Source organism: Sporobolomyces koalae, assembly GCF_050403365.1.
Source record: "Sporobolomyces koalae JCM15063 DNA, S_koalae_JCM15063T_v1_ctg52, whole genome shotgun sequence".
NCBI lineage: Eukaryota > Fungi > Basidiomycota > Microbotryomycetes > Sporidiobolales > Sporidiobolaceae > Sporobolomyces > Sporobolomyces koalae.
This window is the reverse complement of record NW_027481719.1, coordinates 22,952-47,492: the sequence shown is the minus strand read 5'-3', so window position 1 is coordinate 47,492 and position 24,541 is coordinate 22,952. Positions and strand designations below refer to the sequence as shown.

Genomic DNA, 24,541 nt, shown 5'->3' with positions numbered 1-24,541 from the left:
CAAAAGACTCGCAAAAAAAGTCGAGGCGACTCGCGGGATCGAATTGGCTTCACCCCACCTCTCCCCCTCTCGCGGTCATCGATCGGATGTACCGGTTCACACAGCTGCCGTCTGTGACCGTATCCACGGTCGGAGCGCAGCTGTACCCGGACGAGCAACTGGTCACGCACCAAGATGGCGTCGGACTCTACGATGGGTCAGTCTCACTTTTACCCCCCGCTACCCCGAGCCTGTATCCTGACGAAGAGTGAGGAGCGGATACTAGGCGAGACAAGTCGCCCTCCCACGACCATGGTCGCATCGTGCTCACCTCGCACCGCGTCATGTTCATCCCGACTCCCCCTCCAACCTCGACCTCGACGACGACTAAAACCGCACTGCCGATAGCACTCGAGCTCGAGCTCGTCAAGCAGACCGAGTATTGGACTGGATTCCTCAAATCGTCTCCCAAGATCACCCTCGTCCTGCACCCTTCCTCGCCTCGAACCTCGACTCCGGATTCGATCTCAACCCCGACCAGTCGAGCGCCCTCGCGCACGTCCACTGTGACGGCAGCGACGAGGAGCTGGATCTGTCGCGTGTGCGGCATGAACAACCAACCATCCCTAGAACGCGGACTCGAATGTTCCCTATGTGGGGTCAAACACGATCCCGCATCGGTTCCTGCGGCCGTGTCCTATCCGACTCTGCCTACTCCAGTCACGAACGCGTCGATGACGACGACAGTAGCAGCAGCAACAACAACGACCACTCGTGCAAAGACCACTGCCTGTCCCGTCTGCACGTTCCTCAATCATCATTCGATGAACCGCTGCGAGATGTGCGACACCCTGCTCCCATCCACGACTCCTCCCGCGACCGTACCTAGCCCCTCTCCTGTCGCTGCTAGTACTAGCCGACCGTCGACCCCTTCGACCACTACCTCGGGAGACGAGTTTGTCCGCCTCAGTTTCCGGCGCGGAGGGATCAATCAATTCTACGCCCACTTGAAAGACTCGCTTGCTAAGAAACTGTGGCAACACGGCGCTCCGGTACACCGTAGTCTTGCTGCCGCGAGTTCCTCAGACGAGACGGCGCAGGTCGTCGAGCCATCAAAAGGCGGAGGAATCGGTAAATACAGGTCTCACGATCATCTCGTTCATCTTCATTTTGCTGACTCGGTTCCATCCCACGTTTTCCCCCTCAGATGCGATCTTGAGAGGGATCGATCTCTCGTCCCAGACACGAACGGATTCCTTGACAGACGCCGTGAAAGACTTGCAAAGCCTCATGACGAAAGCGAAAGAGATGGTACACACGGCTATCTCCCCCTCCTACTTGCAGCTTTGAGTTTCCTGCTTATCCCCTGAATGGCACAACAGATACACTTGGCGCAATCGATCAATGCTCAGATCTCGACTTCGTCCACGTCCACGTCGACTTCACAAGCGGCTCAAACTCTCGCCAACTCGTCCTTGACCTCGTTGGGACTCGTTCAGGGACGAGTCGTCACGAGTGATCAATCTCGATCAGAGCAAGAGTACCACCATTCACTGGCGAGAGAACTCGCCAATTTGCTCTTGCCCCCTCGAACCATCTCGGCGCCACGTACTCGGAATGGGACGAGCTCAACGACTGCAGGGTTTGTTGAAGAGAAAGGAGGGATTGTTGGGTTGGACGAAGTGTGGTGTCGTTGGAACCGTGCGAGAGGAGTTGGTCAGTCCCTCATGATTTGCCCTCCGCTCTTAGCCCCTTCCTGGCTCATGCTGACAATCCGTATTGCGTCGGTCGTGTCTCAGCTCTGGTATCCCCGAAAAGCTTCAAGAGTTCAATCGAGTACCTCCCGATCTACACGGATCGCAAAATCCAAAGTCTGACCTTTGACGCGGTGGACGCACGGGGGAATCCTCGGAAAGGGACCGGATTGACCATATTGTACGATTCGGATCGATCGAGTCCTGAACGGATTCGGGACCAAATGTACCGATTGATCGAGACAAAGTTGGAACCATCTACCGACCACGATACCGATCACGCGCAGGATGAGACAAACTCAGGTCAAAGTTCCAGGATTGTAGATCGGACAGGAATCACCGTGTTGGAGATTGCTCGACATACTCGGTTGAGTTTAGGAATCGCGAAAAGTCTGGTCGGATGGATCGAGATCGAGTTGGGAGGGATCGTGCGGGACTCTCCAGCAGGTTCACGAGGACAAGGAGCAGGAGGAGAGATCAGGTACGACCGGGATTACATCACCGGGTTCGAATGGGATGGACAATGAAAGAAAGAAAAACTCAAGAACCCTATTCTTAGCGAGAGCGAATGGGTTACGTTAGGGAGAGTATCCTTTGACCCGAATCGTTGCAGCATAAGCAACTATTCACTATCCACGTGGTTCGGACTAGATTGGGCGCGCACGGACCGAATATAGAATCCACTCCCCATGGCGGGGCTCTGGCATCTTTCTCCTTCGTTGGCAGGTTCACTGCTCTTCTGAGGGTGATCGACTTAGTGGAAATTTCTCCTGAGTCGCGGCTTGTTTGTCGAGAAGGGCAGACAACTTTCTCTGCTCGTAGAGAGCCCAGTTTGCATGGGGTCATGAAAGTCCCACTCGATGCAGACCCTTCGATCAAATCAGCCTGCAGAGCTCTTGCTGTTCCTGCGTGTATCCTGGCGGTCTGCACTCGACAACGTCTGAGATGAATTGCTTCTCCCTAAAGTTTTCGAAGTTTGTCCATAGTCTCAAGCGGGCACAATCTCAAAGGGTGTTCGAGCATCGCGGTTACGCATAACACCATCGATTATTGCCACTATAAGGAATTACAATCAAGCGGAGGACAAGCGAAACCAATATGCGTCCAAGTCATCAGCGCACCGTTACGTTCAATGGTACATTTATCTACGAAAGCGTTCTACAACATGAAGCACTTGTGGTTTAGTGGTAAAATCGGGCATTGCCATTCAGTCTTGCCTGGCCCCGGGTTCAATTCCCGGCGAGTGCATTCTTCTTTTGTCACTTCCGTCAGGGGGTTTCCCTTTTCTTTTGCCAGCTCTCAGCTTTTGTCGTCGTCGTCGTCGCCGCCGCTCTCTCACTGTAATGTTGTACCAGAAGCTTACAGCTCTCGTAAGCTTTGTGCCTTTGCAGCGAGCAGTCACCTACGCTTCACAGGATGCTAGAGTTCTGTGCAGCAAACTCTCAAGTGCAGAAGATCGACATCTCGATGACAAGGCATAACGGCATCTACATTTCGAGCATGCTGTAGATACCATAAGAACCTCCGAGATGGCAATGGGACCTGTATCCAAGTTCAGTCTTTCACGAGAGCAAATCCAAGATACAACACTGTGCTCGAAATCATGTCAGTCTATCGGAGAAGAGCAGAGGCAGGGAGAGAGAGAGTTTGAAGACTGACTGGCCGCTTCGAGCTGATCTTCATCCATCTCTGCGTTGCCATCGCGATCGACGACTTTCATCCTCGAGAGCAATTCGGCAAACTGCGGGTCTTCCGATTCGTCCGCAAAGATGTCCGAGAATGGAGCACAGAACTTATACCGCAAGCCGTACTCTCCTGCGAGCCTACACATGATCGATCGAAAAAGTCTAGTCAGCTCAGGAGAACAACCAAATGAGGAAGGGGGTAAGATAAAAAGCGAGAGAAACGGAACTCGAGAAACTTGTCCCAGTAGACGACGTATTCGGGCACTTCTCCAACAGCATCCTGTAGGAAGAACGTGTATCTGTGCCCGTACCAGTTTCCTTCCGTTGGCGGTAGGCGGGTGTCGAATTTGACACCATATACCGTGTTTCCGTACGCCAACTGAGGCGAGTCTTCCGGTACCTCCGCCAATTTCTCTCTGGTCAGAAGGAGACGTACTGAGCTTTCTCTGAAGGCAAAGAGGGGAAAGACAAGGGCGAAAATGAACGTACAGTAGATTGTTTGCATCCGGGATGGTACCGATGACGACTCCGCCAGACCTGAGATATTTCGACACATTGTCGAGCATACACCTCACTTTCTCCTCGGTTTCGAACGCGTAATGCATGCAGAACTGCATCGACACGACGTCGAACAATCTCGTCATATCGCCGAGGGGCAACGTAGTGATCGATTCCTACCAGATTTCTCGCATAGGGCGCTCGAGTCAGCGACTGCAACACACACTTGAGGACAGAAGGACAAGCTCACCTCGAAACAGTCGAGAGCGTAGAACTGAGCGGGGAATCTGCGACCCCGCATGTCCTCCCACCTGTTCTGCGCATCCTGCACCGACCCTGCCGCAAGATCTGCGCAATGAACGACAAAATTCTCAGTGGTCAGCTTGCGATCCCCCTATTGTACCGTGTCCAAACCAGGAGGATTTCGGCTTCACTTACCGATTCCGACATATTCGTCCGTTCCCGCTTTGCTCCATTTCTGTAAATCTCCACCTTTGCCACATCCAAGGTCCAACACTTTGACCCTCGGTTTGAGCTCAACCGGTTCGCCTTCACGTCGAGCGAATTTGGCGATCAGGACCGACTTGATCCAATTGTTGAACCGTTTGAGGCCGAGGATGGGGGAATGATCTCGAGTCTCTCGCGAAATGTTTGGTCGAGCATTGTCTATCGTTTGATTCGAGGTAATTGTCAGACTGGATCAAAAGCATAACGAGAGCGTACAGAAGCGACAGGGCAAAAGGCATAGAGAGACTGACAATGGTTCGCGACGACCGAAGTGTCCTGGTTTCGCGTGAAAGGTTGTTGGGGTGGTGGTCGGCGCTCGTGAGGGGATTCTGATGGTCGTTTGTGCGAGACTGTCACTGGTTTCGCAGGGAGGGATTGAGGTTTCGGAGGCAAACTAGATGATGGAGGAGGCAGTGTCGACGAATACGATGCCGACTGGCTCGAGATCAGCGAGTCGAAGCCGAAGGGTGCAGCTGGGCCTCTCCGAAGAGGGTTGTTGTGGAGCCTCGAGAGTTCAGCGACTTCGGATTGAGAGATCGGCACGAGCACCGAATCCGCAGGCGTGATCCTCTTCGTTGGCGCGTACGGCCGACTCGCTGAGGAAGGCGTCTGCTCGTCCGGTGGAGACAGCAAGTGTTGGAGCGACATGAGGCGAGACAGCTGAGATGTGTGCGCACCGCATCGCATCTTCTCCACTGTTCTGCTGCTAAACTGTGTTTTGAGATTTATATACTGCTAAGAACTTCCTATCACAAGCGGTCGCATGGTGTAGTTGGTCATCACGTGTCCTTAACATCGAGTTCGGACAAGGTCTCCAGTTCAAACCTGGATGTGATCATCTTTTTGCATGTCCAAATCTTTTTGCTTTCCCAGCATTCTCCGATCCCCGATAATTCTGTGCACTTACGTCTCCAGAGCGTGTCAGGACGACACAAGACCCACGGCAGAGTAGCAGAGCACGCGTTCTATACGCGGTCTATGATTTTCACAGAATTCACTACAGACTGCCTCTAGCCCGACCATATTTCAGAGCTGATATGCGTCTGAAGCTCAACCCCACACTTCTTCCCTTATCCTGCCTTGCCGCTCGAGAACATCCCATCTCTGTTCGGCCGCTTCCTCTGTCAATTGACCCTGCGTTCGAAAGATCGCTAGGATTGATTTCTTGACTGCTCTAGGCATCGCAGTAGAGGACCTATTGACCAAAATTACGCCCACACGAATCGAACGTATCAGGGAATGCGGTTCTCGAGGTGTACCATGAAAAGAAAAACCGAAACTTGCCCGCAGATATAGAGGTATCCCCCTCGTTGGTCACTGAGCCACTCGGAGACAGTTTCCTGGTGTTCAAGTATCTTGTGTTGAACGTACACTTTGTCTTCCTAGAAACATAGACGAGATGAAGAGAGGGTCAACTGCGGAAAATATGCAGCAGGGCTGTGCGAAAGAAACGAACCTGATCACGAGAAGCTGCAATACTGTATTGCAACATCCCTTCTCGTTCGAGTTTCGAAAAGTACGAGTGGTAATGAGCATCTGCTTCGAGTGAGCGGCACCCGAAAAACAGCAGATTATCTTTCTCGCAAAAAGTATAGGTTAGCGAGTGTGGCTCGGACCGCTCTGAACAGCATTCCATCGTCTGCAAACAGACGTGACATACCTTTGATTCCTCTTCGGGTCCGTTCCTCGATCAAAGCTCGGAAAGGTGCAACTCCAGTACCAGGACCGACCATAACGAGTGGCGCGTCAGGTTCTCGAGGGATCCTCAGTTGTCCAGTACGGTCTAACCGAATCGGCAATCGAGCGCCTGTGGTGATTGAATTGCGTCAAGCTCGGTCTCAGGCGAACCGTATCGAGGAGTGATGCTTTAGTTACCTGGCGCGAGATTTTCGATCCAACTTGTTGCGACTCCTCGTCGCTGAATTTGTAGATTCGTTTTGTATTTGACGATTGCGACTAGGAGCTGAACTTTGTTTCCGTCGTGAGCCTGAACAATGCCGACAAAACAGTTTTTCCTGAAGCCAGTCAGCAGGGGTTGCAGGAGAGCGTGATAGCGGAGACTAACAGCAGGAGAACTCGAGATCGAAAACCCGCGTGGTCTCATACTTGGGATCCAGTCGAAGCAGTATTCGAACGGTATCTTGCCGTGCACGACTTTTTTGAACTCGTGGAGGATCTCGGTCAGGGTTCTCCGTGGCCGAATCGCATAGTCCATCAGGTCATCCTATTTTTCAGAGAGCGCGATTGCATGAGCTTCTTACAACAAAAGCGGGAGAAAGAGGGCAGAAAGGAGGGATGGGGGATCCTCACTTGACCTCGGGGACTCGCAAACTCTTTTAGTTTGTCTGCCATATCTCGCTCTCCGATCTCGTTGTCATCTTGTGCCAAAGTGTTTGGATCTATCCGCGCTTGGGCAGCGGCAGCGAAACAGGACAACCACTCGAACACGCCTACTTTCGGTACCGAGGAGATGTCGAGTTCGGTCGTGAGTATATGCCGCAAAGTCGTACTGTATCGACTTGGTAGATGAGGGGGTAGAGGATGCGCTGTAGATTGGATAGTCAAAAGAAAATGAGTTCAGCATAGTCAGCATCGCGAGCAGCATGCCGGAAAGAACGCTCACCCGCATCTCGACCTGTCCATACTCTTACGACGTCTGCCTCCGATTCCCATCCCAACGCCTCGATGAATTTCTGCACCTGAACCGGATCATTGTGTGGCCGCAACTCGAGTACATCTCCCGCAGAGTACGAGCTGCGCGATGGAGCTCTCGCTTAGGTCAGCCACAAGATCTCAATGCCGGTTCATGAGGAAGGACTGACAAGGAAGGTTCTTGAACTTGGAGCTCTAACTCTCTCACGTCCTGCCACCAGTCGGAACGTGTGACACGGTCGTTCTTTGTAAGGGTTGCCCAGACGCAATCGTCCGTCCAGCCCAGGCTCTGCTCCGACAGATCCGAGCTCGCGACATCTAGTCCTGCTATGGGGGGAGAGGTGGCGATGGTAGGTGGGGGCAAAGCCTGGGCAGATAGCGGGACGAATCCCTGCGGGCAAGGGTACAAGCGCTCGAGTTGGGCAAACAATTCGTCCGACCACTGAGGAAAGGTTGATTCGACCCTAGAACAATCCCAACCCCGCCGGACTTAGTTGAACAAGTCTGTTTGACGAACATGAGAGGTGGTGAAGCTCACCCAAACTCGTTCTGGTCGTCTCCGTACGCGAGCGGGAGGATCTCGTGAGCTCCGAGCGCCGAGACGCGATTGGCAAATTTCTTTGCGACCCAGTTGTACTTGGGATAACTCGAATCGCCGAGGCCAAAAGTGGCGTACTGGACGTGTTCGAGAAAGTCAGGCGGGAGGTCTGGGTGCAGCAAGGCAGTCCACAGCGGGACGAAGCTCGGCGGTGCGGTGCCATTGCCGGTCGTCGGCAAAATGAACACGATCGGGTCGTCGTTGGTGATGAGTGCGGCTGGAGGGAAGCGCGCGATGGACGACACGGACGGGTTGAATCCGAGGCGGTGCGCCTGAAGCGAGATGCGGTGCGCCAGGTCGAGCGCTGTGCCTGTGATCGAGGCATGCAGGATCACCAGCCGTCGATCTGCTGCCATCGTCACGAATCGACCCGAGAGGAGTGCCGAAGCTGAGAGAGCGAGAACGACGAGCGAGACTTGAGATGCCGAAATTCCAAGTCTCTCTGAGCTGCCGAGTCCACAGTGATCTTGCAATTGCAATCTGTCTCCCTGTCTTTTTTTCTTTTTTCTCTTTCTTTCTGGACTTGTTCGTGCGCGCTCACCGGACGATTCGAGGCCAAATTGACCTCGGCTCGGATCGAGATGAAGGTGATCGCACTCTTGTCGGGAGGCAAGGACTCGATCTACAATCTCCACCATGCGATCCTGAACAACCACGAACCCGTCTGCGTTGCCTCGCTAGGTCCTCCCGAGGGTCAAGACGAGCTCGACAGCTTCATGTACCAGACCGTCGCGCATTCGGGCCTCGAAACTCTCGCTCGCGCGCTCGACTTGCCTTTCTTCTCGACCGCGATCACCGGCAAACCGATCAACCAGTCGGCGACGTATGGCTCGAGAACTTCGTCAACCTCGACGTCGAATCATCGTGACGAGGGAGGCACAGAGGAGGAACACGACGAGACGGAAGATTTGTATCGGTTGCTCAAAATGGTCAAAGACGCCATGCCCGAGGTCGAAGCGGTTGCAGCAGGCGCGATCCTCTCGAACTACCAACGAGTTCGGGTCGAACATGTGTTGAGTCGCAAATCCTCCTTTCCGATCGTCTCGACCTCCGCACAAGAGACACTGACGAGTTTGTCACCTACGCACAGATGTCTGCGGCTGGGCCTCACTTCGATCGCATATCTGTGGGAGCGAAATCAGCGCGAGTTGCTCGACGAGATGGTCGCGAGTGGCCAACAAAGTGTGATCGTCAAGGTTGCGGGCGCAGGGTGAGTCGTTCTCAACCTCTCAAACTCGTTCCTCGTCCGGATTCGCTCATTCCGCACCTCGTTCAGCCTGGGAGTACAGCACCTCGGCAAGACTCTCGGACAGATGCAACCCATCTTGCACAAACTGAATGAGCGGTACGAGACCCACGTGTGCGGCGAAGGCGGAGAGTACGAAACTTTTACGCTCGACAGTCCAATTTTCAAGAAACGTATCGTGCTGTATGCCCCCTTGTCCTATTTCACTCCAGCTCTCCACCTTGATTGACGCGATCGTCGCTGGCACTGAACGTTAAACAGCGAAGAAACCCAAACGATCGTCTCCAATCCGGATCCCCATTCAACTGTCGCGCATCTGTACCTCTCTCGACTCGCGCTCGTCGGCAAACCTGATCATCCACAATCAGAGTCATTCGAAGAGCTGAGGAAGCGGCTTGAGGACTGTATCCGGATTCCCGAAACGCTTGGGTCGGAGGCTTTGACGGTCAAGGAAGCGATAGACAGCCTCGACGCCGACAAAGATGACAGCGACGCCAATGCCCTCCCTGTCGAGAATCTCGAAATCTCGGGAGAAGGAGGAGAGGTTCGAGTATCGAGTGGACATGAGCCCCGGGTCACTATCGTCGACCAGTGGCTGAACTTTTCGTCCATCTCGGCAACAAACGCCTCAGAAAACCTTCCAGTCGAACAGGAGCTTGAAGGATGTTTCGAGAAACTCGTCTGTGAGTAGGTTCATACTCTGACGGATAATTATCCTCGTGCTCACCTCGTACATCCTTGTCCATCCCTCAGCTTTGCTTGCAAAATACGATTGCACTCTCGAAAACCTTTCACATCTCAACCTGCTGTTGTCGCCAGAATCTATGCCGCTCTTCCCGCGAATCAACAAGGTCTACTCGACTTTTTTCGGCAGCTGTCCACCCACACGGGCGTGCGTCTCGGTCAGGTTCGCCAACGAAGAACGTTCGATCAGGATCAAGATCGATGGAATCGCGAGATTAGGTCATGATCTAGAAGGAAAGAGAACCGCTTTGCATGTCCAGAGTCTCAGCTACTGGGGAGCGGCCAACATTGGACCTTACAGTCAGGCAATTACTGTAAGTTGCTCCCTCGCTTGCCTCTCGCTTCTTTTCGGGAGATCGCCATACATGAATTGACGGCTTGATGCGTGCATCGATAGGTTGGGAACCGTTGTTACATCGCAGGACAGATCCCACTCGTTCCTCGTTCGCTCACCCTGCAATCTCCTCCCGACTTTGCATTCGACATCGCGCTCAGCTTGCAACACGTCTCGAGGATTGCCAAAGCTGCGAGCGAGTCGAGGTGGCAAGGCTGGAACGAAGGTGGGGTCGTATGGGTACAAGAAGACGACTCGGTATGGAACCAACGAGTGAGAGGACTCAGGAAAGGCTGGCAAACGTGGAACGAGACAGAAGGGCGACGATCACCTCCGCTCGTGATCGTCTCGGCAGCTCAACTCCCCAGATCTGCGAGCCTCGAATGGCAATTCACGTGGCAAACGGGGCAAGCCCCGTGGACACCAGACGACGACGATGAAGACTCGGACGACTCGATCGACGACCGCGACGACAAGAGACGGAAACCCGTTCGGGTCGAAACGAGCGAATCCTCCACGTTTAGTGAGACGATTTTCTTTCCTTCTTCGCTGTGAGAAAGTATCCCGCCAATATGAAAACTATATCTCGCAGAATCACGAACAACTGGCAAGAAGGTTTCATGGCAATGTTCCGAAGTCAGGGGAATCGCAGATTCCGTCGTCGGGATCGTTGGTTGTTCGATCGGTGAGCGTCAAAGTGGTTCTTGTGTTCTTCGGTTCATGGAGAGTACTCAGCATGACATTCTGCCTGCAGATGAAACGGATCGACTACCCGATCTCGACAAGCTCGGAACATTCCATTCTATCAAGGCATTCTATAAACCGCATCTGGCCCTGTCTAAAGGTAAGGTTGATCCCTTGTCCCTGGTGATTGCTACAACACATATTGATTCCTTCCGACGCGTGCCCATAGTCGAACAACTGGCCAACACTCTATTGCGCCTGTCTGCCTCGTCGTCGGGACCTGCGATCACTTTCGTCGGTTCACGTACAATCGAGACACTCGAAGACGCTGGTGGTCACGATGTTGCGTTTGTCTTTGTTGCCCAAGTGTTGCAGCAATATTGAATCGCGTTCGCATCAAGACGCATTCGGTTCTATTCGTTTCCTGGTGGTGTGAGCAATCGAAGCGCTGCGCGACTGCTCGAAGCGAGCCAAAGAAGATCGATGTGCTCACGTCCCCAGCCCGGTTGACCGGCAAAATTGTCTTGGCAATAGTCCAACACTCCGGCGTAACTCGCGAGGCTATTGAAGTAGATCCGCTCCTTTCTCGAGGTGAACCGGGACTCGAGCATGTAGGCCAAGTGACGATGAAATAGCGGGAACAGCAGCGACTGAGACGTCGAGAATTGGATAAAAGACTGCGACGAAGAGAACGTGCTCAGCGATCGATCACAGTCAGGGAACAAAGTATTGGCCTGATGGCTTACATGGACTGCTTCGAGTGGCGTTTGTTCATACCCAGAGAAGAGAGCCTGGATGTCGCGAGCAGGCAGTGTCAGTGGTGCACTGTGGGGACATCGGTAGCAGCAAGCGCTGACCGGATTTGCGAGCAACCCTCGAGCACTCATCACTCCCTCTGCACCCGTCTCCTTGCGAGACCTTTCGACATCCTTCATGTCGAATACATCTCCGTTGGCAACGACCGGTACCTGCCCTTTGGCGCAGCTTCGAGCAAAGTTGATCGCGGCTAGGTCGACGGGATATCCTGACGAAGACTGATGCCGAGTGCGACCATGGACTGTGAGTACGTCGGCGCCCGAGGCCAAGATGTTCGATACGAGCTGCTCTGTCCGACTAAAGGGACCCACGTTTCGTCAGCATGGCGATCGAATGTCGAGGTCTGTCTCAAAGCTCACGAGGGGTCGCTATCGACGCGAATCTTGACGCATACGGGGAAGTCCCACCCAAGTCGCTGCTTTGTGGCTCTGACTAGTTCTCGTACGAGCTCTGGCTTGCGGAGCAAAGCACATCCGATGCCTTCCTGATAAGCCCACTTTTGCGGACAGCCTGTGGCGGCGATTCGGAAGGTGAGTACAACGGCTTTGGGTTCTTCCGTCCTCAAGCCAAGCAGTTTGCTCGCAGCTACTCACCGCAATTGAGATCAATCGCATCGACGAAAGGTCTCGCCAGCTCGGCGGCATCGGCGAGATGGACAGGGTCGTTTGCCGCAAACTGTATGATGAGTTTCCCTCGGACCTTTCGCGTCTTCCTCGCCGAGCTGTGTATTCCTCGTGGCTCGGGACTGTCATCATACTCTTGCACGGCTGCCGGGTTGGTATAGCGTTCTTTGAGAAAAAATGTCCCCCTCTCGGAACCGTTTGTCGAGAAATCCGCGTCTCGCATCGTCTGCGAACGCGAGAACTCGGCAGCACTGCGCACGCATGGACCGGATCAACAGCTGGCATTGCGAGGCATAGAAGTGGATCATGGAATATGCAGACGCACAGCATCATCGGCGTCCAGACGAGCGGGCAATTGTATTGCGATACGACGGACCGGAACGGGAGCTTGCCATACCGGACCATCGGAGCTGGGACATGTCAAATTGATTGAACGTGAATTAGCGTGGGCAGACGAGGGCTCTAGGGTGGGGGTACGCGACGGAATGCAACTTCATGTGCAAGAACGTTCGCCCCCACGCTAGCAAGAAGAGCGTACCGCAGGCGTTCACCCCTTCATAGTCGTTCAGAAGCGCTTGAGGGCTGAGGTCTAGAGGCTTGTCCATTGGTGTAGGCAGGGTATTAGAGTAAGGTGTCCCAAGTTGACATTAATTGATTTTACTAAGATTGATGAGACCCGGCCTGCATAATCGCGGGCGTCTCGCCGCGATTGCCTCTGGACTCTCGCTAGCGTGCTTACTCACCTTCTCATCGTTGCCGCGACTTGGGAACCGCCCTGCGCTGGCACGGAACCCTCTTCGCCACCGCCTTCTACATGCTTGGCGCCGGCTAGCGCCGATTTCATATTTTCCAAGGCTGCATGGCTCCTATCGGATCCGTGCTCGACTCGAGCCCATCCCCTTCGTCAAGCGGCTCAGCCGGATGCCTAGAAAAGGCATAATTGCTTGGTTCGCCTCGAGTGGACGGTCGCGACATCGGCCTAAGCGCTGTTTTAAAGTTGGGCGCACGCGCGCGGCTGAATTTCGCCGAGCAGTGCCACCGCCCGGCCCACGCTCGATTCGTTATAACGGCTCACGCCGGTCGAGCGTTGCTGCTCCCCCGACCCTTCGTGCCCCCACTCTTTCGATTGCTTGTTCTTCTGCGCCAGAATGCGGACAAAGGGCATTAACTGAACGGTCGAGCACAAGGCTGCTCTCCTTTCCTCTCGCATTCCTCGCTGCTACGTGTTCGCATCCGCGAATCTTACTTCGAACCGACCTTACCTACCGACTCGACCTTTCAGAACACCGCACGGGTGCGACGAAACATGACTATCGACAAAGAAGCCCGCGAGAAGGGCGGCTTCGACGATAACACCTCCAGCGACGGCAGCGCGCGCCAGATCGAGTGGACCGGTGCTGGAGACCTTCCCGCCAATGCCTCGTGAGTAGACTGAGCGCTCATTGTGTCGTCGCCGCCAGGACAAAAGCTGATATAGTCGGAGGCTACAGGGTCAATGCTCTCGGTCACCCGACGTATATGGGCGCAAGTGGCAACAAGCTCACTTGGCTCATTACACTTGCCGCTTCAGCCGGATTCGGTCTGTTTGGGTACGATCAAGGTGTCATGTCCGGCATCATCGGCGCACCGCAGTTCTTCGAAACTTTCCCTGCCGTCGACCCTGCGGTACAGGGCTCCTCTCGCGCGTCAACGCTCAGCGCGTTGTATGTCAGTATCTACGAGATCGGTTGCCTCGGTGGTGCCATCTTTGCTCTCATCTTTGGAGACAAGCTTGGTCGCCGCAAGATGATGTGAGCCCGAGTACCAGACTCTCTCGAGTATAGAACAAGGCTAATGCAGCATGAGCCACCAGGTTTACCGGATCGATAATCCTCTGTCTCGGCGTCCTGATCCAGATCACCTGCTTTGCCGGCTCTTGGGCAGGCGGTCAGTTCATCATTGGGTCCGTCTCTTTTCCACCAATTCCGTCTTGATAGTAATTGACCAGCAGCATCGCCCCTTCATACAGTCGAGTCGTGACTGGACTCGGAACCGGATTCCTCACCTCGACCATCCCGACATGGCATGCCGAGTGTGCAAAGGCAAAGTCGCGCGGATTTGCTGTCTTCATCGAAGCGGCAATGATCTCGACCGGCACCATGATCGCGTATTGGGTCGACCTCGGTTTCTCCTATCTCCCGGGATCAGGATCGTGGCGAGGACCGATCGCACTTCAGGTCGTCTTCGCGTTCGCCCTCGTCGGTCTCGTGGCCTTCCTGCCCGAATCGCCGCGGTGGTTGATCTCGAAGGGCAAGCTCATCGAAGGGCAACGCGTCGTCGCAGCACTCGAGCCCGACACTTTCAACAGCGAGGCGGTCATCCTGCAAACTCGTGTTATCCTCGAATCAATGCAAGGTCGCACTCGCGCCGATATGCGCGACCTCCTCACGAACGGCCCTACCCAGAATTTCCGCCGCATGCTCATTGGCGCCTCGTCTCAATTCTTTCAGCAAGTCGGAGGCTGCAACGCCGTCATCTACTTCAGGTAAGGGTCGAAAGCGTGCTCGTACATCAGGCGGTCCATGCTCATCTTCGTTTCCTCTGTCTCAGCACTCCCATCTTCCAAGATTATCTTGGCCTGGACAGGCAGCTTGCGCTCATCCTCGGCGCGGTACTCGCGACCGTATACGCGCTCTCGGCGTGCATTTCGTTCCCACTCGTTGATCGATTAGGTCGACGCAAGCTGTTCTTCATCGGGTCCTGGGGTCAGGCAGCTGCCATGTTCCTCGTCATGGGATGTCTAATTCCAGGCGAGAACAGCCCTGCCCGCAATGGAGCTGTTGTCGGTGAGTAACACCCTGTGGTTGTCCAGTTACCTCCCACCGAAACTAAATCATTCCCCACCCTGATCTCTCCTTCTCAGGACTCTTCTTGTACCTCACTGTGTTTGGGTAAGTCGCGGAAAGTCCGCTACGGTGTCTCGCAAGTCGTCAGAGCTGACCAACCCCCTGCTCTGTAGATTCACCTGGCTCGAATTGCCCTGGTGAGCCCCGAGTCATGGACCATACTCGTCAATATACTGACATGTTTTCGATAAAGGCTCTATCCCGCGGAGCTCAGTCCTCTCCGTACGAGGACTCAGGCGAACGCTGTGTCGACCATCACCAACTGGCTTTTCAGTCAGTTTCATTCTACATTGCTCGTAAGGGTGGGGATGCAAAATGGCTCGCTGACGCAGATCTCTGTCAGACTTTACCGTCGTTATGCTCACGCCGCCATTCCTCGACCGCTCTGTTATCGGAACGTTCGCATTCTTTGGAGGCATCAAGTGAGCTCCTCCTTCTGTCATTTCAGAATGCTGCTCTCTGAGCTGACATCAACATCGGTCAGCTTGTGCTTCCTGCCGTTCATTTACATTTTCTATCCCGAGACTGCTGGACGCTCTCTAGAGGAGATCGACATCATTTTCGCCCGCGGCTACGTCGAGAAGCGATCCTATGTCAAGATGGCCAAGGAAATGCCGTCGCTCACGAGTGCCGAGATCGCCTCGGAATGGCAGAGGTGAATATTGTACATAGATCAGGCTTTACCGACGGTCCCTGACATTGTTGTGACAATGCTGCAGACTCCAGCTCGGCGAAATGCCAGACCCGGAGGCCGCCGCCGCGCACTGAGCTCTGCCTCATCCATCGCTTCGCGTTCGTGCAAGAAAACGTAGAAACACTCTTTCCCGGGCTTCTAGATTTTTCGCTGGCTGTACATGCTTTCCGTCTGCAACATTTGTGATCTTTCTGCCTCTCGCGCTCTTGCCTTCCAGGGGGCGAACTCGGAACCGAACCTCTTTGATTTGACAACACGACGCCCAACTTTCGGTCTGCATTTGCCACCCTTCCAGCTTGAATTCTTGGACATGGAGAAGAGGCAAGAGGGACTGACCCTGTCAAGCTCGACCGCGTCGTCCGCGTCGTCCGCGAGCCAAAAATTGATGCAACTGACGCAATGAAGACTTGGCACATTTCCGACTCGGAATAGCGCAAGCGCGGGTCGCCACGAGCCGGCCTTCTCATCTTTCTTGTCTGCCGGTCTGCGTCCATGGTTCCAGTCCATCATGCACACGTGCGATGACATGGTGATAGTGGGACAGAGCAGCAGAGTGTTCAGCTGCTTGACAAGGTATACGCCTTGGTTCGTGAGCGACGGGAACGCGAGAAGAACGCGGAGAGAAGCTCAGATCGCGAAGAAGGCGCGTCATCCGAGCGGTCCGACAGAAACCCCGGCTCCCCTTTCGGAAGATGGGGTACGTTGTGTGGACGCCCACGGGATTTTTGAGTTGCTCCGATTTTAATCGTGACGGGGACCCCTCTCGCTCAACTCTGTTTTTTCCTCGAATTACCTTCCTCCTCTCGGTTCGACTCGACCACATCTCACTGGCAGTGCCCTGCGTCCAAACTTGCCTGAGCACAACATGAGCGTCTTCAAGCGGAATAAGGAACAGAACGAGAAGTTCGGCACCTCGCACCAGTCTTCGCCCGAAGGCTCCCAACTCGAATGGACCGGAGCTGGAGATCTACCTGAAGGCAGCGCGTGAGTTACAGTCCATTGGGTACAGCTGAGCCATTTGAGTGAGTGTGGCTGACAACATTTGTGCGTCAGCGTCAACAACGATGGTGTACCGACGTACATGGGTGCGTGCGGCACCACGCTGACGTGGTGGATCACGGTCGCCGCCTCCGCTGGTTTCGGATTGTTTGGGTGAGTCTCTGCACATTTCACCGCTGATGCAACGCCTGGACTGACCGATGCGCGCGATTTAGTTACGACCAAGGTGCGAATCGAAATACCGTCGTCCGCGATCATCAAAAGCTGACGCCACACCGCTCTACATAGGTGTCATGTCGGGAATCATCAGTGCCCCTCAATTCTTCGAAACTTTCCCTGCCTGCGACCCTGCTGGTCCGTCAAACTCGATATTTTCCCGCTGCTTTCGCTGACACGGCATCATTCTACACAGTGCAAGGCGCTTACCAGGCTTCTATTCTTCAAGCCGCCTACGTCGCGTTGTACGAGGGTGAGTCGTCCCGTCGCATCAGGAGGAAGAGGTTAATGCGAGCATCATCGCAAATCCCTCTTCTGCTTTTCTTGTCTCATCCTGTGTTCCTTCGCTGAAACCCAACCTACTGCAGTCGGATGTCTGATGGGCGCCATTTGTGCACTCATGTTTGGTGACAAGATTGGCCGACGCAAGATGATGTTCACGGGAGCAACAATCCTCTGCTTCGGTGTGCTGATCCAGGTTACCTGCTTCGACGGTCACTGGGCAGGAGGACAATTCATCATCGGGTATGCTCGCTCGAATTTAGAATCGCTCAGCTGTAGAAGACTAGCTGACATTTCTCCTCAATAGTCGTATCGTTACTGGTCTCGGAACCGGTTTCCTGACTTCGACAATTCCTACGTGGCACGCAGAGTGTGCCAAAGCCAAGTCTCGCGGATTCGCCGTCTTCATTGAAGCGGCGATGATCTCGTCCGGAACCATGGTGGCCTACTGGGTCGACCTCGGTTTCAGCTACATCCCGAACTCTGGTTCGTGGAGGGGTCCGATCGCTATCCAGGTCATCTTTGCCTTCATGGTCGTCGGTCTTGTATGGTTCTTGCCCGAGTCTCCCGTAAGCCATTCTCTGAACACGGTGTTTGCTGGAATCACTGGCTTATGACTTCTGTTAAACTTCACAGCGTTGGCTCGTATCGAAGGGTATGCTTTGACGTCACTCTCTCCTGTGTCTACATTTCTGACCGCATCTCTGCTTATAGGCCACCTACGCGAAGCGCAACGTGTCGTTGCTGCGCTCGAGCCTGCCCCTTACAACTCGGAAACCGTCATCATTCAGACCCGCGTCATTCTTGACTCTCTCGACGGAGTTACCCGTGCTTCGAAGCGCGACTTGATCACCAACGGACCCACTCAGCACCTTCGCCGCATGCTCATCGGCGCTTCGTCCCAATTGTTCCAGCAAATTGGAGGATGCAACGCCGTCATCTACTTCAGGTATGACCCCTTTGCATCCATGAAGCCTGCTGAAAAAATGAACTGACCATAAGTTGAAACGACAGTACTCCCATCTTTGAGGAATACCTTGGCCTTGGTCGCAACCTCGCTCTCATCCTCGGTGCCGTCCTCTCGACGGTCTACGCTCTCTCCGCATGCGTCTCGTTCCCTCTCGTCGATCGTGTCGGTCGCCGCAAGCTCTTCTTCATCGGAACTTACGGACAAGCAATCTCGATGTTCATCATCATGGCCTGCCTTATCCCGGACAACGAAGCGCACCCCAATGTTGTCAAGGGATCCGTCTTTGGGTACGTCGCGGTTCTGCCGGCGTCGCGAGGAGCGCTGGAGCAATCTGACTCCTTGCTATCCACAGAATCTTCCTCTACCTCACCTTCTTTGGATTCACCTGGCTCGAGTTGCCGTGGCTCTACCCTGCCGAGGTCAACCCTCTCAGGACCAGGACGCAAGCCAACGCTGTCTCTACCATTACCAAGTGCGTTCCTTTGTCTCTGCTCGAGTCTATACATCTTCTCACATCGCTGTTCGTATTTTACGCCATGATTTAGCTGGCTTTTCAATTTTGTGGGCTCCTCTCATTTGAGCTCATGCTTCAATGTGGTACTGACCATTGCTCTGAACAAACGATAGGCCGTCGTCATGTTCACGCCCCCCTTCCTTGCCAAGACCGCGATCGGAACCTTCGCATTCTTTGGCGCAGTCAAGTGAGTCTGAGCTTCTCCGGTTCTACCGCTCGAGAGGAGTATTGACGGATTATCGATTGTGCAGCATTTGCTTCCTGCCGTTCATCTACTTCTTCTACCCCGAGACGGCTGGTCGATCGCTCGAAGAAATCGACGTTATTTTCGCACGCGGTTACGTCGAGAAGCGATCTTATGTTCACATGGCGAGCGAGATGCCAACGTTGACCAGTGCCGAGATCGCTTCCGAGTGGGCTCGGTAAGTCCCTTCACCCCTGCCAAGAATGCACTTCCTCGGAGACTGACATGTTCATTATTCTCGAACGCTCAGACTCGGTCTCGAGGATATTCCCGAGAACGATCCGGCAGACGCTCATTAAAGGTCAATAGTGCTCCTTCCCTCTGTACAGTTCCTCTATCTCTACATCTCGCTAGATACTCGCCACACTCTGGGTCTTGAAAAAGTCCAGTCTTGTCGGGCTTCCTGTAGAAGCTTTCCGTAGCGCTACACTTCCTTTCACTGTCTATAAATTTCGCTAGATGCTATCAGACCTGGGTTTCAAAGAAAGATGGTCAGCGACTGTTCGGTTTCTGAGAGCCACTCGTTTGCGAATCGAAGGCAAGTCCAAGCAAGTTATCCCGTCATGCATGCCTTTCGATATTTCCCCTCGCAAATGTCGGATTCAGGAGCCTGGCAACAAATCTAGCGAAGCGAGAGAGAAGATGCAGTCAGATGCGAGTTTGCAAGCTGATCCGGGCAACCGGCACTGTTCCAAGCTCTGGTTCTGCATCTTCTTCGCTTCGTCCGGCTGATCACGATCGCGAGGGACCGAAATAAACCTTGTACTTAGTACCGGTACGCTTGTGTCGCCTGGAAGCAGTTGAGTCGACAAAGACAGTTTGTTAGATCAAGTGGAAGAATGGATCTGCTACCGTCCGTAAGTCCTCTGCCGGAATAGCACCTACCGACAATGCAAGTGTGACAAACACTCGACCTCGACAGGCCAACGCACAATACGGCACGAGGGAATACTGGTGAGCCTCTCTTCGAAACGCCTCAAATCCGACATGTTGACTGATCTCAAAGTCTGCAACCAGGGACGAACGTTACGCCAAGTCAGTCCAAGTCCTCGGAAACGAGCTATGTATACTGTCTTGCGCCATAGATTGACCTCTCAAATGCAGAGAAGCCGATGATTCCTCGTTCGATTGGTTCAAGGTGCGCGCAGCGATTGGAAGGTAGTCATCTTCTCTGCAGGCACCGCTGACAGTTCCATCCTTATACAGACGTACGCCGAGATCAAACACCTGATCAATAAGTTCGTGCCAGAAAAGTCTGCTCGAATCGTCATGCTCGGTTGCGGCAATTCTACTCTGTCCCGAGACTTGTACGATGATGGGTACAAGCGGGTCGACAACCTCGATTACTCGGAAGTCGTGATAGACAAGATGAAGAAGCTGCACGAGGAACCGCGACCCGAGATGTCCTGTGAGCTAGGGAAGATCTCAGTCATCCGACTGTGCAGGAACTGCAAGCTGAACCTCGAGAGATACAGGGGTCGTGGGAGATATCAGGAAACTCCCTTTCGAGACCGAGAGCGTCGACGTGTGTATCGACAAAGGAACGATGGACGCCATGATGACGGGTGTCGACGATGTCTGGGTGAGGCTCTTCTAATCCTTTTCAGCTATGCTCCGTTCGCGCCAGCTGATTTTGACATGTGACCCCTCACTTGTCAGGATCCTCAACCTGAGATCGTCGCGGATGTCAAGGCCGAGGTCGACGAGGTCGTACGGGTGCTGAAACCTGACGGAGTCTTCCTTTATCTGTACGCTTCTACGGTTCGCCATCTTTCGCAAGCCACGCTGACAGAAATTCGACGATTAGAACGTTCGGTCAACCGCATTTCCGGAGACAACACTTGACGCGACCTGGGTGGAAACTAGATATCCTCGAAGTCGGGGAAGGGTTCTCGTACTATTTTTACGTGCTGCGGAGGGAGTCGAGCTTGCACACTGACCAAACGTAGTCATGCAAAACTGCGATTGCAACAATTCCAGAGTGCCGAGCACCGATGCGAACAAAAAAAAAAGAAGAAAAGACTGTACAAAAATGTAAATGGCGGAGATGAAACTTCTAGAAACGAATCGAAAATGTGCACTTCCTCGGCTGGATCATCGTCCTGATCCGCCGCTACCCTTACTGTCGAACTCGAGCAAACCTGATCCCCCCGGTGATCCGGCACCACCCCCGGTCCTGCGAGTACTTGCCGAGAATGGCAGGACGGGTGCACTTGTACCATTGCCGTCCCCTGAACCCCCGCCTGCATTCGGCGACTGAGATTGATTCGCGAATGCGCCCATTCCCGAAACACTGCCTCGGTTCCTCGCGGCGGCGACCGCGCTAGGCCTTCTTTCACTCGCGTGCGATCCACTGGCCAAAGTCGAAGACGAGGCCGATTGGACAATGTCTGAAGAGGCGAGAGGTGTACTCGAGACGTTGTAGCTCGAAGCCGAAGGGGTCAGGTCGAGGACTGTCGAAGACGGCGAACTGAACGAGTCTCGACGTTTCGGGTGAAGCGGGTGGTTCGTCGACTGCTGAGATGCAGGCGCAGAGGAAGAAGAAGAGAGCGCCGGTCCCACGAGTGAAGAGAGAATGTCCTGATCATGACCGTTCAAATACTGTATAAGCGATTATGTCCGAGAAAGACAAAGGACGGAGGACGTACAGAGAAACTCGGGTTCACTTGATGATGTCCTCCTCCGCCTCCAAGGTATGGGGAACCTCCTTCGAAACTGTCGTCTCCTCCGCCATGTCCGAGGTCCCCGTTCGAGGTAGAACGGTCGACGGCGAAACTGCTCCTCTTTGCCTTCATGAGGGCTTTCTTCGTCGCTTGCTTTCGACTCGCAGTCGCGTTCGAAAACACGGGCAACAGGTACCGCTCGTCGAGAACGGTGAACCATTGTCCGTCTCTCCACACGCGATCACTCCCTTCCGCCGTTGCCGAAGGTTTTGAAGAGTTCGTCGACGAAGCCGAGAGATCAAGCGTCGATTGAGCCGAGGGTAGAATGTCGGGATCGGAATCTGACGAAGAAGCCGAGAGGTCCGAGGTCGGAGCGGAAACGGATCCAAACCTGCTCGTCCTCCCCGCAGCTCCGGGTCCAACTCCTCCCGAGTGACTGCCTCCTCTCCGAGCCGAAGATCCCAACCGTAGAGTCGAAGAACTCCTGAGCGGGAGTTCGTCTCGGTACGGCGAGTCTCCACTGCCACTCGTGTTGCTGTAGCCATCTCCGTTGCTGCCCGCGTCTGTCGACCAATCTCGTTCCCTCGGTCCCGACGATTTCTTGCCAAAGCTCATACTTCTCCTCTTCGAGTACCTCCTGCCTTCCTCCTCTGCTTCGCCCGAACCTGAACCGATCAGGCCATACCCTTCCTCGTCTGAACTCTCGTCCCCATCTTCTCCCTCGTCGACTCCAGTCCGAATCCCCAAGATTTCAATCATCCTCCCAATCGTACCTCCAAACACAATGACGGTCAACACGACGGCAACAAGGACGGTCGTGCGCAACGCGACGGCATGATCTCCTTTCATCCCCGCTGCGAGTGCGACTCCTACCGCTCCTCGCAAACCGGCCCAAAACAGCATCATCTGATACGAGTGGGGCAGTTCGTCCGATCTCGAACCTCGAGCTCGGAAGTAGATGTTGAGGAGCTTCGAAATGGGGAACACGGCGCAGTATCTCGCGATACAAACAGCGATCTATTCCAAATTAGCAAGAATCGAGTCAATCTTGAGACGGAAAGACAGTGGTGGAACGAATGAAGAAAAACGTACGCCAGTGACGATGATGAACATGGGTTTGTACACGAGCTCTTCCATCGTAAAGAGACTGAGTCCCAGGTAGATGAAGATAAAGTTCTCGCTCAACTACTCTCGTGAGGATCAGCAGAGGTCGCTCTTGCGGAAGCTCAGAGAACTGGGAGGCTTACCTGCGCGAGGGTACCAAACATGTATCTAGTCGTGCGTTGGGTTCGGTGCGACATGTTGTGGTATGCGTAGTGTTTGAGGGTGATGCCGCAGAACAGCAAAGAGACGATGCCTTTTGTTCGACATCGCATTAGAGTCAGGCGCCAGAAGTCTCATGCGAGTGAGCGGTAGAGAAAGAAAGAAAAAAAACTGACCCGACATGGTGAGAGCGTTTGAGAAAAAGTAACTCGTGTATGCGATTAACAGTACAAGGCACGCTTCAATCTCGGTGAATCTCCCTTTCGGGACAGGGAAGCATGGAGAGGGTCAGTGATTCGCCTTTCGCAGCAAAAGAGCGTGAGAAAGCAGTTGTTACCGAGTTCCGAGTGCTTCAACATGAGAGAGCAGGCGAGACCAAACATGACTCCGAGTGCCATCGAAATGCAGAACGTCAACAGGAAGATTCCAACACCGTGGAAGAACGAGAACAACGAGATCTTTTCGCCGTGGAATTGACTCAGGGTCCTGCATCATATACAAGGGTCAATTACGAGCACGAACGGGGAGCGGACCGGGGGGGAGAAGGGATCCTCACTCGAACATGACGATCGCAACGGCGTCGTTGAGGATACTCTCGCCAAAGATGACGGAATACAGTTTGGGATCGACATGGAGGGCATTGAAGATGGCGAGGATCGTGACGGGATCGGTGGCTGACAGGGTCGATCCGAACAGGAGACACTCGACAATGGTGAGGGACAAGCCTTCGAGTCCGAGCAGCGAGTAGAGATACACTATCACCCTGCACCCGTCTCGAGATCACAGCATGAGTGTTTCTACTCGTTTATGCGCGCACGATACGGAGTGAGCTGACCCGAGTGCGACCGCCGAGATGAACGTGCCCGCGAACGCAAAGGTCAGAATCACGCCAAAGTTTCGGAAAAAGTTCTCCTGCGCCACGCAAGTTTCACCGGGTCAGATCCCGCTTCGACCTGCAGTGCTCGAGAGACTTTGTGCGTACTTGTTTGAGCTGGTACCCCGAGTTGAGGATGATCGGGGGCAGGAGCACATTGAGGAGGATGGTTGATTTGAACGCGATCATCGACTGGACCACATGACCTGGCGCAATCCTGACGATTGCTCCAACGCACATTCCTGGAGTGCACTAAGCGGGTGAGTCGACCGCGCTGTGGTGTGCTCGAGCCGAGGGACGGACTTGCCTGCAAACATGGCGACGAGGGTCTCATGGATGGATCTGATCCTGCGTACTTTGAGATAGTACGAGACCCAGAACGAGAGTACTAGCAAGAACAGGACCTGTCGGCGATTTGGCAACGTCAGTGATGCGAGAGGTGGGGAGAGGAGCGATCCTCGGTTCAATCCTGCTCAAATTCGTTCCGGAACCCCTCTGTGAGGTGTGATCAGGCTCGACTAGGCAAAATAGGTTCGAGTGGCAGCTGGGCGAGGAAACCGAGTGCGCTGCGCGGTTGTGGGAGAGCGAGGCGAGATATCGAGCAACGGTTCACGCGAGCAAAGACGCGACTCACGAGTAGGAGAGCTCGCGAACTCCACAGTTCCTCGACTTCGGGATCTAGGACCGGTGGGAACGATGCCGATGGGGTGCTGATCGGGCGCGAGCTGATCGAAGTCGGGCCAGGCAGACCCGCATTCGGGTTGTTCATCTCGCGACTCGGAGCTTAGAGTGCGATCCTGTTGATGCTGACACCGTG

The 24,541-nt window shown here is 54.2% G+C and overlaps 9 protein-coding genes across 9 annotated transcripts; 5 read left to right on the top strand and 4 right to left on the bottom strand.

Moving 5' to 3' along the window:
- Positions 1-86: 86 nt before the first annotated feature.
- Positions 87-2,260, top strand: VPS36 (ESCRT-II subunit protein VPS36; the record flags this gene model as incomplete). Its single annotated transcript, XM_076681031.1, has 5 exons — positions 87-196; positions 266-1,110; positions 1,187-1,290; positions 1,362-1,695; positions 1,779-2,260. The coding sequence occupies 5 exons, from the start codon at positions 87-89 to the stop codon at positions 2,258-2,260; spliced, it is 1,875 nt and encodes a 624-aa protein (XP_076531838.1).
- Positions 2,261-3,287: 1,027 nt separating this feature from the next.
- On the bottom strand, positions 3,288-5,071 carry ABD1 (mRNA (guanine-N7)-methyltransferase; the record flags this gene model as incomplete). The annotated part of the gene is made up of 7 exons (XM_076681030.1): positions 3,288-3,322; positions 3,393-3,556; positions 3,646-3,834; positions 3,908-4,092; positions 4,167-4,264; positions 4,355-4,582; positions 4,675-5,071. 7 exons carry the CDS (start codon positions 5,069-5,071, stop codon positions 3,288-3,290), a joined length of 1,296 nt encoding a protein of 431 aa, XP_076531837.1.
- Positions 5,072-5,473: 402 nt separating this feature from the next.
- TAH18 (NAPDH-dependent diflavin reductase) lies at positions 5,474-8,029 on the bottom strand (the record flags this gene model as incomplete). The annotated part of the gene is made up of 10 exons (XM_076681029.1): positions 5,474-5,618; positions 5,708-5,805; positions 5,880-5,998; positions 6,084-6,230; positions 6,299-6,410; positions 6,489-6,647; positions 6,734-6,969; positions 7,047-7,177; positions 7,246-7,539; positions 7,614-8,029. The coding sequence occupies 10 exons, from the start codon at positions 8,027-8,029 to the stop codon at positions 5,474-5,476; spliced, it is 1,857 nt and encodes a 618-aa protein (XP_076531836.1).
- A 225-nt stretch (positions 8,030-8,254) lies between these two features.
- Positions 8,255-11,065, top strand: DPH6 (diphthine--ammonia ligase; the record flags this gene model as incomplete). Its single annotated transcript, XM_076681028.1, has 9 exons — positions 8,255-8,685; positions 8,764-8,883; positions 8,950-9,102; positions 9,181-9,602; positions 9,673-9,977; positions 10,061-10,520; positions 10,590-10,682; positions 10,752-10,841; positions 10,911-11,065. The coding sequence occupies 9 exons, from the start codon at positions 8,255-8,257 to the stop codon at positions 11,063-11,065; spliced, it is 2,229 nt and encodes a 742-aa protein (XP_076531835.1).
- A 29-nt stretch (positions 11,066-11,094) lies between these two features.
- DUS4 (tRNA dihydrouridine synthase) lies at positions 11,095-12,725 on the bottom strand (the record flags this gene model as incomplete). The annotated part of the gene is made up of 7 exons (XM_076681027.1): positions 11,095-11,358; positions 11,428-11,472; positions 11,539-11,794; positions 11,857-12,007; positions 12,091-12,371; positions 12,446-12,530; positions 12,659-12,725. 7 exons carry the CDS (start codon positions 12,723-12,725, stop codon positions 11,095-11,097), a joined length of 1,149 nt encoding a protein of 382 aa, XP_076531834.1.
- Positions 12,726-13,426: 701 nt separating this feature from the next.
- On the top strand, positions 13,427-15,773 carry JCM15063_006275 (sugar porter family MFS transporter; the record flags this gene model as incomplete). The annotated part of the gene is made up of 11 exons (XM_076681026.1): positions 13,427-13,542; positions 13,611-13,910; positions 13,973-14,062; positions 14,129-14,644; positions 14,710-14,945; positions 15,023-15,050; positions 15,119-15,142; positions 15,199-15,278; positions 15,349-15,427; positions 15,490-15,660; positions 15,725-15,773. The coding sequence occupies 11 exons, from the start codon at positions 13,427-13,429 to the stop codon at positions 15,771-15,773; spliced, it is 1,689 nt and encodes a 562-aa protein (XP_076531833.1).
- Positions 15,774-16,564: 791 nt separating this feature from the next.
- JCM15063_006274 (sugar porter family MFS transporter) lies at positions 16,565-19,223 on the top strand (the record flags this gene model as incomplete). The annotated part of the gene is made up of 15 exons (XM_076681025.1): positions 16,565-16,683; positions 16,753-16,851; positions 16,914-16,924; positions 16,987-17,052; positions 17,111-17,167; positions 17,283-17,439; positions 17,504-17,765; positions 17,833-17,851; positions 17,911-18,145; positions 18,211-18,453; positions 18,519-18,638; positions 18,712-18,727; positions 18,794-18,867; positions 18,932-19,102; positions 19,175-19,223. The coding sequence occupies 15 exons, from the start codon at positions 16,565-16,567 to the stop codon at positions 19,221-19,223; spliced, it is 1,698 nt and encodes a 565-aa protein (XP_076531832.1).
- Positions 19,224-19,763: 540 nt separating this feature from the next.
- Positions 19,764-20,873, top strand: JCM15063_006273 (class I SAM-dependent methyltransferase; the record flags this gene model as incomplete). The annotated part of the gene is made up of 8 exons (XM_076681024.1): positions 19,764-19,781; positions 19,847-19,878; positions 19,942-19,959; positions 20,029-20,062; positions 20,131-20,332; positions 20,400-20,506; positions 20,584-20,672; positions 20,732-20,873. The coding sequence occupies 8 exons, from the start codon at positions 19,764-19,766 to the stop codon at positions 20,871-20,873; spliced, it is 642 nt and encodes a 213-aa protein (XP_076531831.1).
- Positions 20,874-21,018: 145 nt separating this feature from the next.
- On the bottom strand, positions 21,019-24,493 carry NHX1 (bifunctional K:H/Na:H antiporter NHX1; the record flags this gene model as incomplete). Its single annotated transcript, XM_076681023.1, has 11 exons — positions 21,019-21,504; positions 21,573-22,604; positions 22,680-22,772; positions 22,835-22,944; positions 23,027-23,110; positions 23,188-23,336; positions 23,407-23,613; positions 23,686-23,762; positions 23,833-23,966; positions 24,032-24,128; positions 24,359-24,493. 11 exons carry the CDS (start codon positions 24,491-24,493, stop codon positions 21,019-21,021), a joined length of 2,604 nt encoding a protein of 867 aa, XP_076531830.1.
- Positions 24,494-24,541: the final 48 nt, after the last annotated feature.